The 16,537-nt window shown below is 39.7% G+C and overlaps 1 protein-coding gene across 1 annotated transcript in view; it reads left to right on the top strand.

Moving 5' to 3' along the window:
* The window catches only part of Uggt1 (UDP-glucose glycoprotein glucosyltransferase 1), a 119,339-nt gene that overhangs the window by 65,429 nt on the left and 37,373 nt on the right, over nt 1-16,537 (top strand). The window contains exons 20-26 of the mRNA XM_013351007.1: nt 6,146-6,244; nt 7,009-7,032; nt 7,516-7,610; nt 9,839-10,045; nt 10,956-11,087; nt 11,652-11,782; nt 14,699-14,794. Coding sequence (XP_013206461.1) covers nt 6,146-6,244; nt 7,009-7,032; nt 7,516-7,610; nt 9,839-10,045; nt 10,956-11,087; nt 11,652-11,782; nt 14,699-14,794 — 784 coding nt within the window. The remainder of the gene's footprint in view (nt 1-6,145; nt 6,245-7,008; nt 7,033-7,515; nt 7,611-9,838; nt 10,046-10,955; nt 11,088-11,651; nt 11,783-14,698; nt 14,795-16,537) is intronic.

Genomic DNA, 16,537 nt, shown 5'->3' with positions numbered 1-16,537 from the left:
TACGCACATGCACTCTTACACATAAAATAAAAATAAATAAACCTTTATAAAGAGCTAGAGAGAAAGAAAGAGAGGGGGTCGAGCCAGGAGCGGTATATGACATTACATCTGCAGCAGAAAGGCTGCAGTTGTGGAGGTGACTGTAGGAACTGGAGCCTGGGTGACACCTCCAGAAGTTTAAGGTGTGATGTGGGCCTTCGGGAAGAGCAGTACTTTATGGGCTGAGGTGGCAGGGGCAGGACAGTGCAGCTTGACAAGCTTACACAACAGTGATCTGGGCACTGGAGACTTGGCAGGGCCACAGGAATTGAATTCCTATTTGACCTTCATTTCACTTTCAAGCACTCCAAGGTTGTTTCTGTCTTTTTAGCTTGTCAGAATTCCCCAAAACAGTCCCTCAGTGAAGTTCCTATCTCTTTGTGAAATGTGGGCTAATAGCCCTAAAGGAAACTTTGATGGAACACTCTCCAGCCCTGAAGCCACCTAGCTCAACTGCTTCACATTTGTGCAGGATAAATTGCATGTGCAGGAAATGAGTCCTATGCAATTACATGGGAAAGAATGACGCAGGCAGGGGAGGAATCCCATTATCAAAGCATAAACATTACAAACTCTGTGGACTATATGTAGAAAAAGAGTGCAAATTTGAAAGTTCCTCAAGCCATCTCAGATGGGGTGGCTAAGAGAAAAATGTCAACGCTTATGAATCCTGCAAATATAGTTCAAAAGAAACATAGTTGGTGGCAGCAGTATTTCTTCTCAGTGCCGTTTAGAGACCGGATCATTCACTTACGAGAGCTAAAGGCTTATGAGAAAAACTGCTTGATCAACTGCAGAAAGTGTCAATCAAAAAGCCAACTCCTTGGGACAGTTCTGCAGCAGGTGGCTACTCTGTATCCTAAGGACCTCTCTTGTGCTTAAAGGGTTATGTTTAAGAGCTTCCCTCAGACTGTCCAGGGTGTGGCTAGACAGACCGACAGTCATTAGAGTTAATGCTGTCTTGAAAACTAAACCCACCTCAGCGCCCTGGCACAAGCCGTTCAGAATGCCCTGTGTGTTCCAGCAGAGATGCAGCATCTTCTCCTCAGAAACAGTCTTTTGGCTCAGATTTCATTGATCCTTTAATGAAGAAAAAACACTTGAATATCTCACCTGACCAGCGAGAGCCCGCTGGTGTTAAGTGGCTGTTCGAAGCCCACCAGTGAAAAATCTTTGCAGGCCTTTTGCTGCCTTCTGCAGCTGCTGTTGTTCCCATGCCCCTAACCCACCTGCCTTCCCCAAATATTCCTCAGATGATAAATTCCAATTCCTGTTCTCCAGGTGCTCCAGAAGGCTAGTGGACTCAAGACACAGTTTAGTCAAAGTGGTAGTGTCTTTGAGAACCAGCAAGACTTAGGACTTCTCTGAAAACTCTTCTAGATCTGCTAAAGTATCCACCAAAGCCTATGGAAGAAAACCATCTAGTTTCTTACAAAATGTCAAAAACAAAGTCTAAAGGTCTAAAACCCATAACGAAAAGGACCAAATAAAAAAGCGTGACATTGGAAAAAAACTATCGAAGAGAAGACACTGTCAAGCTGAGTAGCTCCTCGTAATCTCAGTGAAGGAGTTGAAGAAGATTGCACTGCTTCCATGGAGCCTCTTCAACAGTTGAACTCCCTGATTACTCAGTAACTGTATTACAACACTGGAATTACAGGGATGATTCCAGTACTGACTGCCGAATACAGGGCTGTGCATGTCAGGATGGAGACTGTCGCTAGATTTATCAAACTGCATGCACAATGGAAATGCCTTTCTCTGAGCTCAAAAAGAGTACCAGAATGTTCTTGAAAAGGTCTCACAGGAGTTTAGGAAGATCAAGCAGTCCCAGTTACCATGAAGAATTACATAGATTTGAGTATCTTCAGAATAAACTGGCTCACATCAAAAGATACTCAGGGAATTTAGCTAAAAGTAAGCACAGTCCTGGCACTAGAACTCTGCTTGAACCAAAATATGTGAAGTAACTTAAACTTATTTATTTAAGATTGTAAGAGATGAAACTTAACTTGATGAAAGTTTCAGTATAGTGAACTTGAGTGATGGTTTCCCACTCCATTTTACTTTGCTTCCTTGCATTTTGAAGCTGATCCTTCCCCCAACTTATTTGTTAATAGAAGCGGGTTTTTTGGTTTTTTTTTCTTCCTGTTTGTCTGTTTGTTTTAGATATTGGGAAGTTCAGTGTCTACTTCAAATCAACTTTTCATTGAAAACTTGTGTTTGTCATTAGAGATGAGGTTTAGCTTTCAGGTATGCAGTGTTCACACTTAAGAGTTGTGTGTGTTTGAAACAAAACAGTAATGTGCAAAGAAAAATGCTTTTGGATAAACAAAAGCCTATTTTCTGGCCTTTTTAAATGCAAATTCTTTGCCTTAAGTTGTAAGATATTTAGACATTTACACAAAATACAAAAAATCAAAACACTATTGTGAAGGGTTGAAAAGCAGAAGTGTGTGAGGGTATAGACTGCTCTGCACATTCATGCATATGGACAGACTTGTACAGTGCTACTGTGGAGTGAGCTGCGTGAGAGCACAAAGCTGCCGCTCTCAGTCTCAGGTTAAATAGCTGATGATGTTCCTCTAGGTTGTTGGTGTATTGTTTGTCTTTTTCTGTCCTGTTGCTGTTTCTGTTATAGAAGACAAATGCATATATCAACAGTGTATCAGCTTTATTAATGTTGAACAAAAATGGACATACTATAAAATAAAATATAGTTTGGGGCAAAATTATAAAATTAAATATGTAGAAAACCTATTTATATACTACTGTATCTTTGCCTACTACTGTAAAGTATTTTTGAAGATATTTGCAGAGAAACTATTACCTATATGAGATATATTTTTCATTCTGAATATCAGGAATATAAAGAAGCATACATATATTTAACCATAACATCCTATGATTCATAAAACACACTTTTATTTCATGGAATTTATCTCTTGATGCTGATTTGTTTGATACTTATGTAGGAACATAAGTTATGAGATCAAAAATAAAAGGATTTTGAGCTAATGTTGATTCAGGTTGTGTAGTCTTATGATAATTGTCATAAAATGCTTCTGGTTAAAAAGAGAAGCATTGTGTTTACAAATCTGTTGAAGTGTTGACCAAAATATGGTACTATCTTTAATAAAGATGTTTGTCTCTAGAATCCCAACAAATAGATGAGTAAATAGGGATAATTTTTTTCTAGGTAAAACCTATGAACCATAAAAAAAAATCTTGTGCCATTTAAATGCCAAATATATGATGCCATTAGATGATAAGAACGGACCTGGATTGGCCACCTTATAGCCATAGAGCACTAGATAGTGCTTTAGTCCTTGTCCTCATCTAGAGTCAGTACTGAGTAAGAACCCAACAAGTACGTCAACTAGACTTACTCTGCAGCCCTAGGGGTACTTTTTAAAAAGTAGTAGTTTCTGCTGGGCAGGGTAAAACATGACTTCAGTGCTAGTCCTTGGGAAGCTGAGGAGGGGGATTGCAAATTTGGGTATATACTGAATTCAGCCTGGAACTCGCCATGTTAAAAGGGGTGGGGTGGGGCGGGAATTGTTGAGCTATAATGCATATGCCATGAAACCCAACCTGTGTTTTAGTCTTACTTCTTTTTTGTTATACAAACGAGTTCCACACTAGTTCAGAATGGAGTATAACAAAGGTCTATTTATTAGGGGTTAAACTCATAGGAAGAGTAGTGATCCGCAGCCCTCTGTGTGCTCTGGTAATTGGAACCGAATCCGGCAGCCAAAGGGCCCTCACATACTTTACATCTGCATTTATGGTAATTGAGAGCATGTCAAAATGGCCAGTATCTTAAGTGCTATTGGCTGAAGTTCCCACAGCACTTTTTAATCATTCTAGAGTCATATACATGCTGGAAAGTATAGTGTTTTACCACTTGGCTACAACTCCAGCCCCAATTTTATGTGTATGTGTGTTTGCCTTCATGCATGTATGTGTACCATCTACATGTGGGTGCCTACAGAGGCCAGAAGATCCCCTGGAACTGGAGTTAGAAGTGATTGTGAACCACCATGTGGGTGGTAGGAATCAAACCCAGATCCTTTGGAAGAGCAGCCAGTGTTCTTAACCAACAGTATCTCTCTAGCCCCATCAAATTCAGCTTTTTAAAATACATAATTTGTCCAGGCATGGTGGCGCACTCCTTTAGTCCCAGCACTTGAGAGGCAGAGGCAGGTGGATCTCCTGTGAGTCTACATAGTAAGTTCCAGGACAGGCAAAGATACACAGAGAAACCCTGTCTCGAAAAACAAAACAAAAATACATGATTTGATGTCTTTTAGTTTATTCTCAAAAGTTTTGCTGTTCTAACCATTGTCTAATAGTAAGATTATCATCACTCATGTATAAACCATTTTCCCCTCCCTCATTCCTTTCTATCTATTTATCTGCTTTCTGATTCTGTGGATTTGCCTATTCAGGATATTCCATGTAACTGGGAAGCCTTTGTGCATGACTTCTCTTTTATGTTTTAACCTGTTCCTAAGTTCATCCATCTTGTAGCATGTCAGTATGTCATTTCTCTTAGATACTAAATAGTCTGTTCTTTACTCTCAGTCGATGGGTATTTGGGTGTTCTCCACAACTCTAGCCTTTAAGAGCTATGGTGAACCTGTGAGCAGTCTGTTCCAGACTCTCAGTGGCATTTCACCACATTTGGAAATGAGGTGGACTTCTCATCACTTGCCTGCTGTGAGTCTTTCATAGGGAAGAAAAGACATATGAAGCCTTTGTTGTTATAGATCAATATAATGAAAATATACAAGCTTGTAATCATAGCTGCTTGGGAAGCTGAGGCAGAAAGATTACAAGTTTGAGACCTGCTTGGGCTACTTAATGAGTTCAAGGCTAGCATAGGCAATTTAGTTAGACTGTGATTCATAAAAAAAAAAAAATTGTGGAATAGCTTGTCTAGCATATGCAAAGCCCAGAGTTCAGTTCCTAGTACTGGGCAGGGGAGAGACGGAAGAAAAGATAAACAGAAGTAAGATGTAGATCTAAAAGGTTCGGGTGTAGCTGAGTTGATAAGAGTGCTAGCTTAGCACGCATAGAGCACTAAGTTCAGTTCCCTGGTACCACAGAAATATGGGTGTGAAGAACCTGTTCAGAAAGTGAATGGAATAGTTCCTCCACAGGCTAGGTATTACCTTCAGAAGTCAGTGTAGAGTGAGCCAAGTAGTCTCAAATGTGTTGTCCCGAGTCTTTGTTCTCAGTCTCTGTGTGTGTGTGTGATTGTGTGCTTAAGACAAGGTCACATTATATAGCCCTGACTAGAATGGGACTTGCCACCTATAGACCAAGTTGGCCTTGAACTCACAAAGTTGTCCCTGCCTCTGCCTTCCTAGTGCTAGTATTAAAGACGTGCACTACCACATAAGACTTCATTACTTTCAATTAAGCTGGAATGGTAGGCTGGTTGGGTATGGCAGTACATTCTGTCATTCCAGCACTTAGGTAACAGAGACAAGAAGATTGAGAGTTAAGAAAAGGAAAAGGAAATCCAAAATAAATAAACGTAAAATGTGAAAGGTTCTCTTTGGAGTAGCAGTGCTTAAAGAGCATGGCAGCAGTGCCATGGGTCAGGTATATTTCGTTCTGTGCTACAGTGGCAGGTCTCCTGTCTGTCACTCAGCCCGGACAGGGGTAGTGAAGAGCACTATTATCCTGACTATCCTTCTCTGGCCCTTGATGGCCTGGGACCTTTTTAAGAAGCCACTGTCCGATTTATATTGCTGTGACAAACTACCTGAGAGTATCGACTTTAAGAGAGGAATGTTTTCTTTGTCCCTGGCATTCAGAGATATGCTTCCATGACCACTTGGCTCTGTTGTTTTAGAGCCAGGAGCATGCAGTGTGACAGCTCTGCTTTCCTATGGTGGCTGGGAAGCAGAAAGGCAGGTACCCGTATCCCTTCCAAGAGCAACTTCCTCCTAGTGAGCAGCACCTGATGTCCTCTACTCATAATTTTCTGCATCTTCTATTATGCTCAAAGCCGATTATCAATTGAATATTAATGGTAAATTGCATTGAGGTTTATTAATTATGCATCTGTTTAAGTTTTTTCTTTTTTCCCCAGATAACTTTTTTGTGGATGATTTTGCCAGATTTTCTGTCCTGGACTCTAGGGGCAAGACTGCTGCTATAGCCAACAGTATGAACTATCTGACAAAGAAAGGTAAGACATCTGGGCTTGTTTGGGATCCAACATATTTATTTTTTACTTAGTTCTTGAAAATATAAATCCATCCTACTGTCCTGAGAAAAAAGATTCCATAGTTCCTTTTATTAATTTTCTGTTATAATGCAAGTGTAGAAGATATATATTCAAGATGTAATTTTGTGTATGTGTTTAAAAATGCAAATATTTTTTTTGTTTTATGTTTATCATTAAAATTGATAGGAAAAGCCTTTTTATAGTTCAAAATGGAAAACATTATATGAAAAGATTTTGCCTGATTCTTCAATAACTTCATAGAGTTAATTTTATTGTTGGCACTTACAGGATAATCTAGATTCTAGAAGCCTTGTGTAATTCTCTGAAGTGATTTTCTGCAGTTACTGCAGCTACACTTGTCCAAAGTGACTGTTTTCAGTGCAGACAGGTCCCTTCCCTCTGGTGGAGCTGACATGGTTACCCTTCCAGAGTGGCTCTAGTAATATGTGCTACTCTGAAAAGCACTGGTTGTCATTAGGACAGCTCCGTTTACCCTGCTGCGATGCTCTCTCTGATTCCCATGTCTGTATCCATTCACACAATTAGTCCACTAGGTTTCTCTGAGACTTTGTAGTGATGGTTCCTAGAACAGAGCCTGGGGACGGTGGGAACTAGAGCAGAAAGCAGCACAGCCTCGGGAGCTGTGTGTGATTTTTCTGATGGGCATTCAATTATACAAATGACATTCTCTTTTCTCTACTCTTTTTTTCTTTGCCTTTGTCCAGGAATGTCCTCCAAGGAAATCTATGGTAACTCAAAACTCCAGAATGATCCCTTCATTTTCATAACTAACTTATATAGTTTCAGAACTATTGTTATTCAGAATTTATTGACATTTCATTGTGATGTTTCTGAAACCTGTAGGTAACAGTAGAGTGTAGATAAACTGCATAAATGCTTGCAGAGCTCTCAGAAAGTTGTCAGTTACCATGATTAAATACTACATTGCATTGCCTGCATGTTTCGTTGTGTATGCTAACAGATCCCCAGACCACAGGACAATTAATCAATGCATGGTCCTACTTTCTAATTGAGCTGCTTGGAAGATGGCTCTCCTTCACATTAGTAGAGAAGTTCCACTACCTTCTTGCTTTATATCTCGATCAAACCGGCCGTTTTCTTATTTTTCTTTTTGCATGTTTTTCAGAAATTATTTGGCCTAATTTTAATGTTGAAACAAAGATTATCTTTTTCTCGTTTCTAGTCAGTTTGTTGTTTTTGTTTTTCTGCAGACGATTCCTTTATTAGGCCAGTGACTTTTTGGATTGTTGGGGATTTTGATAGCCCTTCTGGACGGCAGTTATTATATGATGCCATTAAACATCAGGCAAGTTTCTCAGATTTCATTCTGGAAGGGGGATTATGGAGTATTTTGTTTGTTTGTTTGTTTCTGAGGCTCCAGTTGGCCTGTGATCACCTCTGTGCTAATGTGGGTATTCTAGTGATTCTGATGCTTCTGGGTGTGCTGAGGGAAATGAGCATAGTGTCTTCCAAGGTTGTCAGCTCCTTGCTACAGGGCCTAGCTTCACTCAAGGGGATAGATTCTTTAAGAGAAAACATAATGAGATTCTCAGTGTAGGATTTTCTTGCATTGACTGTACATGTCCTTGCTGTAGTGATCTTGCCATGTACTGCAACATCAAGAGAGGTCCCCTGCCAGCAGGTTGGCGTGTGTTCCACATAAGTAGATGCAGGCTCCCAGAGGAGAGTTCACATAGTTACTCTAAATCAGCTTGTATATATACATTAGGAGTTGATGCATTGCAGTGCGGAGTGGTTGAGAAGAAGTGGCTTCTTTTGGACAGTATTATTGTCAGGATCAGACGTCAAGGTCCTTCTTGCTGTTTCACTTTGCAGCTTCATCTAGAAGTTGCATTTCTCTTTGTGTCCCTTTCTAACCTGAGCCTCAAGAAGTCTGACTGAAATAAGAAAATATCCAGGGATTTTAATTTTACTATGGTGCCAAGGGCTTTCATTGTTTGAGACACTGGGTGGGATACTGTGGTCAGTTGAAGGTCAAGCCCAGGCAGTTCCTAATGATGGCTGACAGATGTACACACAGGGCTCTCTACTGTGAGTGGAGAAATTCCTCACATGATTGCCGACTGGGAACACCAGGAAGGAGAGTCTAGCTATTAAACATTGATTTTCATTGAGGTGAAGTACGTATTCATATACTTAGTGTCATAAACAAGTATGCCCCTGCGTCCACCACCCAGATCAATAAATAATGATATCACTGATGGCCCCCAGCCTCTGTTCCCTCCCTCTTCTTGAATCATAAGATCTTAGGATGTACATTTGTATTTAGTTCCTTTACTCAACATTTTGTGAGCTGACTTTTTAAATTTAAGTGATTTTTTTAAAAATTATTTTTTATGTGTTAAATATATATGCCTATATGTGTACACACACACACACTACAAGCATGTCTGATGCCCAAGAAGGCCAAAGAGGGAATCAGAGCCCCCAGAACTGGAGTTATGGATAGTTGTGAGCTGTCATGGGGTTGCTGGGAATCAAATGGGGGCTCTCTAAAAGAGCCGCAAGTGCTCTTAGCAGCTGGGTCCTCTCTTCAGTGCCTGATCCCTTTTTTGTTTGTTTGTGGGTTGTTTTTTTTTTTGTTTTTTGTTTTTTGTTTTGCTACATTTTAATTTATTTATTTATGGAAAGAGGCACATACATGGCGTGGTGCATAAGTGGAGGTCAGAAGACAACTTATGGGAAAGTACTTTCTTTCTACCCTGAGTCATAGGGATTTATTGGTGGCAAGCACCTTTTCTGGCTAAGCCATCTCACTGGCCAGCTTACATTCTTGATAAAAGCCCTTTTTGGTTTTATGGTCCTCCATCTTTTTCTGTGTAGATTGATGTTTTGATTTGATTAGATGGTTCCTTGCTGCTGGCATCTGAAAAGGCCATATGGATGAAGATGGCTGAGCAGGAACCTGAGGAAAGGTTCGAGTTTAGAAAAGATGGAGTGCAGTTAAGAGTTCACAATGTTCTGGAGAAGCAGCACTCTTGATGTCTGCTGTGCCTATGGAAATGAAGTTGGGCCAGGTAGTGGTGGCACACGTCTTTAATCATAGCTCTTGGAATGCAGAGGCAGGAGGATCTCTGTGAGTTCGAGGCCATTCTGGTCTACAAGCACTAGTTCCAGGATAACTATGACTGTTAAACAGAAAAACCCTGTCTCGAAAACACAGCAACAATAACAAAAAGGAAGTAATGAAGTTGGAAAGAAAGTCTGTGGCCAGTTCATACAGGATTTGGCAGACCTGACCGTAAATATTGTCAGAATTTTGACTGCAGATAACTATGGAAGATGTGTGGAAGAGATATTGCTATTGTGGAGCATGACTACTGTTAGTGTTGTGTGCCTTGCACACCACCCCTGGAGACAGGGTCTCACCATGCTGACTTTCAGATGTCTGCTTGCTCCTGCCTTCGAGTGCTAAGATTAAAGGCACCCATGGACTACCATGCCTGGTCAGTGTTACTTTTGTAAAGTTAATAACATGTACTGAATAATTCTTATCTCCCTTTTTGTAAATAGAAAACCAGTAACAATGTTAGGATAAGTATGATCAATAATCCCAGCCAAGAGATCAGTTACTCGAGCACTCCAATCTCCAGAGCGATCTGGGCAGCTCTGCAAACACAGACCTCCAACTCTGCTAAGAACTTCATCACCAAAATGGCCAAAGAGGAGACAGCAGAGGCCCTGGCTGCAGGAGTGGACATGGGGGAATTTTCTGTTGGGGTAAGGCTCACAGGTTCTGGGGCTAGCCTGGCCATTCATGTTTCTTCCCGGGCTGATGTATACTATTCATAATTGAGTTTGTGATGATTGCTTCTGAGTCTCAGAATATTTTTTGTTGTTGTTGAGTTAGAATCTTAACAAGAAATAATTCTGTCATGTTACATTGTACTTTTAAACTTGCTTTAGTTTCAAGATGCACAGTATACAAGTTTGTGCCACTTTGTTTATATGATCTTTAAAAGACAATATTTGATTTTTTTGTAAGTAAAAAACAGATTTAAGACGTTTATGAGTTAGAGATTCAGATGTTTTTTATTTCTGATGAAAGGTTTTTGTTGTTGTTTTTTGTTTTTTTGTTTTTTGTTTTTTTGTTTTTGTTTTTTTGACAGGGTTTCTCTGTAGCTTTGGAACCTGTCCTGGAACTAGCTCTTGTAGACCAGGTTGGCCTCGAACTCACAGAGATAGATCCTCCTGCCTCTGTCTCCCAAGTATTGGGATTAAAGGTGTGCACAAACACCGCTTGGCAAAAGCCCATGTTTATTCTTTTGTCTAGTGTTACTTATTTTTGGCAGTGTTTTTATATTTTTAAAATTTCTTATAGAATTGTGAATATATTGAGTTTTGGTTAGAGGAACCGACTGTCACCTGAAGTAATCAATATTTAAAGATGCAAAGTAAAGTTACTGAGAATCGACTGCCAGGTAAACAAATCAGTAGAAAACAAGAAAACGAAGTGAGCCATTTATGAGGAGGGAAGAAAGAAGAGAAAATGGAGAATTAAGATATAATAATTTTAATTAAGAAATTTGGTTATTTTCATAAAGGCGCTTTATAGTTTACTCATTGTTATTATTCATTTATATGGCTTGCTTAATAATAGTGACTTTTCTTAAAAATGATTACTTCCTAGGGCATGGATGTCAGTCTTTTTAAAGAGGCCTTTGAGTCTTCCAAAATGGATTTCATTTTGTCTCATGCCCTGTACTGCAGAGATGTTCTGAAGCTGAAGAAGGGGCAGAGAATGGTGATCAGCAACGGAAGGGTGAGGACTGTCTGGGCTGTGAAGCTTGTTTTTGATAGGTCTTTAGCTGTCTCTGTCCTTTGAAATGTCTATGGTCTGCACTAGAGCTGCCCTCCTGTAAACTGACAGGCTTCGAGTACTGGTGTAGAGAGGTCTGTCCTGTCTTTCCAAGAAAGTGTGCGTCTGATGCAGCCCCCCCCCCCCATGGGCCCCTGATCTTTATTTGTGTCTTGACAGTGAGGGAAGCAGAGAGTGGGAGGCTCTCAGAACAGAAGTTAGTGCAGCTACCTGTAAAGTAGGCCTCGCTGCTGTTTGCTGAGAACCAGTGCAGATGACACTGCTGTTTCTTGTCAGTTTGCTCAGAAAATTAATGTGAACCACGCATCCCTACTGCCTACGGATAAATAGTAAATGTTAACTGAGTTTTTTTCAGGCTTTAGTTTTTATTTTTCATTCATTCAAAGACATGCTTCAGGCTTGGGATTGTAAGACACTTGGGAATGTCATCTATCCCAGGGCTAGCAGAGGCTTCACAGTAGCTTGTGACCACCACTCTGCAGCTTGACCCTGCTCTCTACCTCACAGATCATCGGGCCGCTGGAGGAGAGTGAGCTCTTTAATCAAGATGATTTCCACCTCCTAGAAAATATCATCTTAAAAACATCAGGACAGAAAATAAAATCTCACATCCAACAGCTTCGCGTAGAAGAAGACGTGTAAGTTTTTATAATTAGTAACTAGTTAGATAATAATGATAAAACTGGTTTTCTAATTAAAGATAGAACATGTCATAGAGTTTTATTAATTTCTCCTCATTGGTCAAAGTGAGGACTATATATTGTCAAATATATTACCAAGACAGTGGATTTATTTCCAATTTTACTGTAATAATGCTCAAGTTCTGACTTATGTTTCTGAATTATTTCTCTCCATTTTGAATATGGAAAAGTTCAAACACACGAGGGCCGAGTCTGCTTTCTATGGGGTGTGTGTGTAGAGACTGTCTGCTGGCTCTATGGTCTCCTTAGCTTCATTGTGTTGGGGAGGAAATGCATGCCGAATGCTTCTTTTCCTCTACATACCTGTATGGGATCCAAAACTGTTTTTCTTGCAGAGGAATGATAAATTAGATGTTGCTGGCTTGTGATTTAATTATTTTTATTAACTAATGTCTCGGAAGTATGTTAACTTCCAAGATTTAAATTGTTTGAAGGGACCATATATTTGCCATGTAACAAAAGCCCATGGTTATTGTAGTCGTTTCTGCATTAGATGTCACAGCGATGTGCAGTTGGGGATTATTTGTTTCATGTTATAAGCACCTGTTACCCTGTTTTCCGCAGTAGTTGATCGTTTTACATTCCTATCCACAATGCTCCTGGTATTGGTTTCTCTGTATTCTCACCAACACTTCCTATTGCCTTTCATTTGTTTGTTTTTAGGCAGTAGCCATCCTCCGGGTCTGGAGTGGTGTCCCCTTACAGTTTGACCGTGTCTCATGCACACCAGCCAGTGCAAATCTTCAGGGAACTATCTATTCTAGTCTTTTCATCACTTTAAATAGGGTTCTTTGGTTTTATTATTTAATTGTGAACATTCCTTAAATTCTTTATGTCATTTCCCTATCAGATCTGTGATTTGAAATATTTTCCCCATTCCCTTGGCTACCCTTTTACCCTTTGAATAATGCCATTTGATTCCTATTAGGAGGATATGAAGAAATTGAAGGTCTCTTTTTTTTTCCTTCATCTCTTTTATGTACAGTTACACGGCATCTTTTAGTAATATGTTGTCTTTGATAGCTACCAAAGTAGCCCCTTTGTCATGTAATATAGATTTTTGGTTTGTATGTGTGGGGCTGTGGATGGTGGAACCTAGACCCTCATATATACTAGGAACGTTTTATACCACTGGGCTACTTCCCCAGACTGAAAAAAAGTCCTGTTACAGCCATAGCTTTCTGAAGCTTGGCTGTGTACTCTTTGATCTTAGTGCTTGTCATATGTAGGAAGTTGCTTGTTCTGTGTGCCAGAAGTGTTCACAGTTGATACAGGGAAGTTAAACAAGTGGCTTACGATGTGATTGTTTGGTTCACAGAGAAAATGCACAAAATTGGTCATAATTGAAGGCTATCCCAGCTGTTCTTTCGATGGCTTGACTGGGGTGTTGTGTTCAATCAAGTCTAGCTTCTTTATGCTCATGACATCTGTAGCTTAAATCTTCTTTGGTTATAAATCAGCTTTGAAGGGGTATAGCAGACCAGTGAGATGGCTCAGTGCTGACAACCTCAGCTTGATTTCTGGCACCCATATGGTGGGAAGAGGTAGCCACTAACCGACTCCTTGAGTTATTCTCTGACATCCACAGTGTGTGAGAGCACACACACATGTGCACAAATACATAAATGTAATTTAAACATTTTTTCAATAGAGGGGGAAGGTAAAACAGGGAGTATTTTGTTTTGTTTTATGTCTGTTTACACATTAAAGAACCTCAGAGGCACCAAAATGGATTGATGTGGCACTAAGGGATGAAAACAAAACACTTCTTGGATTAATTTGACCAAGGGTGAGCCCAACTTGAATTCTCCACTTCTTTTCCTGTCTCTTTCATCTCTCTGTAGTTTGTGGTTACTGGCCCATCTCTAATGTGGTGTGTGTGTGTGTGGTCTTTATCTGTCCGTTTCTTTACCTTTCTCTAATAAAGTATGTCATGGGAAAGAATGAGAAATTCTTTATAGAAATTTAACAAGATTTTTACACGGGAAGAGGTAATTTGACCAAGCTAGAAGAGATAACTATGTTTTCAACCTATATTTACATGTTACTTCCAACATTTATGTCAGATATTTATTTATAAGTTTACTTTCAACCTGTTAGCTATTCCAGCAAATGATTACCATAATACACACACACCCATGGGTTAGGAGCATGGAAGAATAAATCTATATATTAGCTTACATTGTAAAAGCTGATTGCATGGGAAATCCATGATTAGTAAGGTTACATTGTTCTCTAAAGGGCAGGTTAAACGTAAGGGCTAAGTGCACAGTAAGACAGCAGGTTAAACACTTTAGAGGATCTCAAGGGGTATTTCTAACTTTGCTGTGAGATTTGCCAAAAGTTCTGTCTTGGGGGTCCTGAGATGTTTTCATAAAAACTTAGTACTACAGTTTTATTTATTTTTTCCCCACACTAGGAACAAACCCAGAAATATTCGGCAACTCATAGATCTTTTTTTAATTGCATATTGTAATGCTGATTCTAATATTGAAGTCAGAAAACCAGCATAAATGTTGAATAACTGGTTAGGTTAATAGATTTTGATGCAGTAATCCTTAGAAGTAATAGCATTATTTAAACCAGGCCCTCAGCTAGGTCCTAAGATATGTATCCAGCACAGTATTTACAACAACCTTGCAAAGCAGGTAGTACCTGTCCTTCATACGTGGAGAAAAGTTACATTCCAGAGATGATGAAGCTATTCACAGAATCATGCCTTTTGGTGCTAAGTCCATGCCTCTTTTAAACACCTTGTTGGCATTGATTCTGTATTTGGACTGATGGTGTTGAGCAGTGATTAGGAAATCTGCAGATAAAGTGATGCTAAGATTTCATAACTCCGTCTTTTAGGGCAAGTGACCTGGTAATGAAGGTGGATGCTCTCCTGTCAGCGCAACCCAAAGGCGAGGCAAGGATCGACTACCAGTTCTTTGAAGACAAACACAGGTATAGAAGTAATGTTGAATTTATGCACATTCCTGAATATTAAACTCTTAGGCTTTCCTTTGTCTCACATCCTTTGTTTTTCCATATAAGGTTTTAGAAACCTTGTATGTTATTGAGAAATGAGAGGTTTAGTATGCAGTTTTCTGTGTAACTCAGATTTACTAGTTATTGGCCATATTTAGTATTATCATTGTATTGTGTGCATATGTGTATTACATATATTTGCCTATACTCACATCTTTTTTTCCTAGCATTTGAAAATTCATTGCCCACATTATATAACATGTATTTGATATGTGGAGACTTGATCCGCAGTTCTGTGAACATACCTGAGAAATGTGATCTTCATCCCTCAATGCTAATACAGAGTCTCTGTTGAGATTTCGCTGATGCTCCAGACCACACATTGAAGTTATTCATATCTCTTGTATACATATGAATATGTGCATATATGTGTAGGTGCTTATGGTGGTCTCAGGCTGTTGGATTCCCCCTGGGGCTCAAATTATAGGTGGTTGTAAAATGCACGGTGTAGTGGCTGGGACCCAGACTCGGGTCCTTTTTTTCAAGAGCAGTATGCACTCCTAACTGCTGAGCTCTCTCTCCAAGCCCGTGTCCCCTCATTTATTGATTGTTTGCTATCTCTATTTTTTCCCCTTCTACCCCTACCCTGCTGTCTGATCTAGGGCCTGTGCGAGCTAGCTAAACAGTTACTCTCTGTTACTAAACTACGTCTTCAGCCTTTTTCTAATTTCTTAGGTCTCTAATAGGCTACGGCTCTGTGGCCCAGGATAACTCTCTGGTAGTTGCCACTGGCAGCGTGCTGTGCACCTGCTGCCCCTCTCTTCTCAACACTGCATCTGTAAGAAACAGCTAGGTAGCAAGAGTGACTGCTCTGCTGTCCCATCTGCCTTCCATAGCCAAGATAGTAGCTTCCTTAGTGAAGCCTGAGCCCTCTCTACAACATTGTTTCTCTATGAGCTCTGTCAGTTTTACATAATTAAAGTTGCCCTATTTACAAATTCTTTTATGATACAACAGAAATTCTTACTGTTGTTGTGTTAGCCAATATTTGATACATGTAAATCAAAATTAGTCATTCCTATTTTATCAAGAGGCTTTATCCATTCAGCTCATGGATGTCTTTGTTTCTAATTTTTCAATATGCTGAAACCTGCATTCAAATAAATGCCATTTAATTATTACATAAAAAAATAGTTATTTCTCCTGCAAATAAAAATGAGTATGCAGCTGGATGGTGGAGATGTACGCCTTTAATCCCAGTACGCAGGAGGCAGAGGCAGGTATATCTCCGACTTTGAGGCCAGTCTGCTCTACAGAATGAGTTCCAGGATAGCCAGGGCTAAACAGTGAGAAAGAAACAGAAAAAGGAAGGAAGGAAAGGAGGAAAAAAATGCCTGTGTCATCAATTCTGTGTGCCCTTACTGTGAGCCTCAGACCATCAGCAACAGGGTGTTGTCTGGGAGCCTGCTGAATGAAGGATCTTTGGCCATACAGCAGATCTAGAGTGTCAGTACCTGCCTCTTTGCAAGATTCCCCAGTGATTCCTGTGAACATAATTTGGGAGACACAATTTTCTTGAATATTTGCTCTATTCCCTGATGGGCATGTATGGTCTTCTGTCATTTTTATTCTAGAGTTTTCTTTCACTAGTACATCATGTGCATGGTGGAATTGGTTTATATTATATTATATTATATTATATTATATTATATTATATTA

The sequence above is a fragment of the Microtus ochrogaster genome, linkage group LG2, assembly GCF_000317375.1.
Source record: "Microtus ochrogaster isolate Prairie Vole_2 linkage group LG2, MicOch1.0, whole genome shotgun sequence".
NCBI classification, from domain to species: Eukaryota; Metazoa; Chordata; class Mammalia; order Rodentia; family Cricetidae; genus Microtus; species Microtus ochrogaster.
This window is presented reverse-complemented; position numbering and strand designations above follow the sequence as displayed.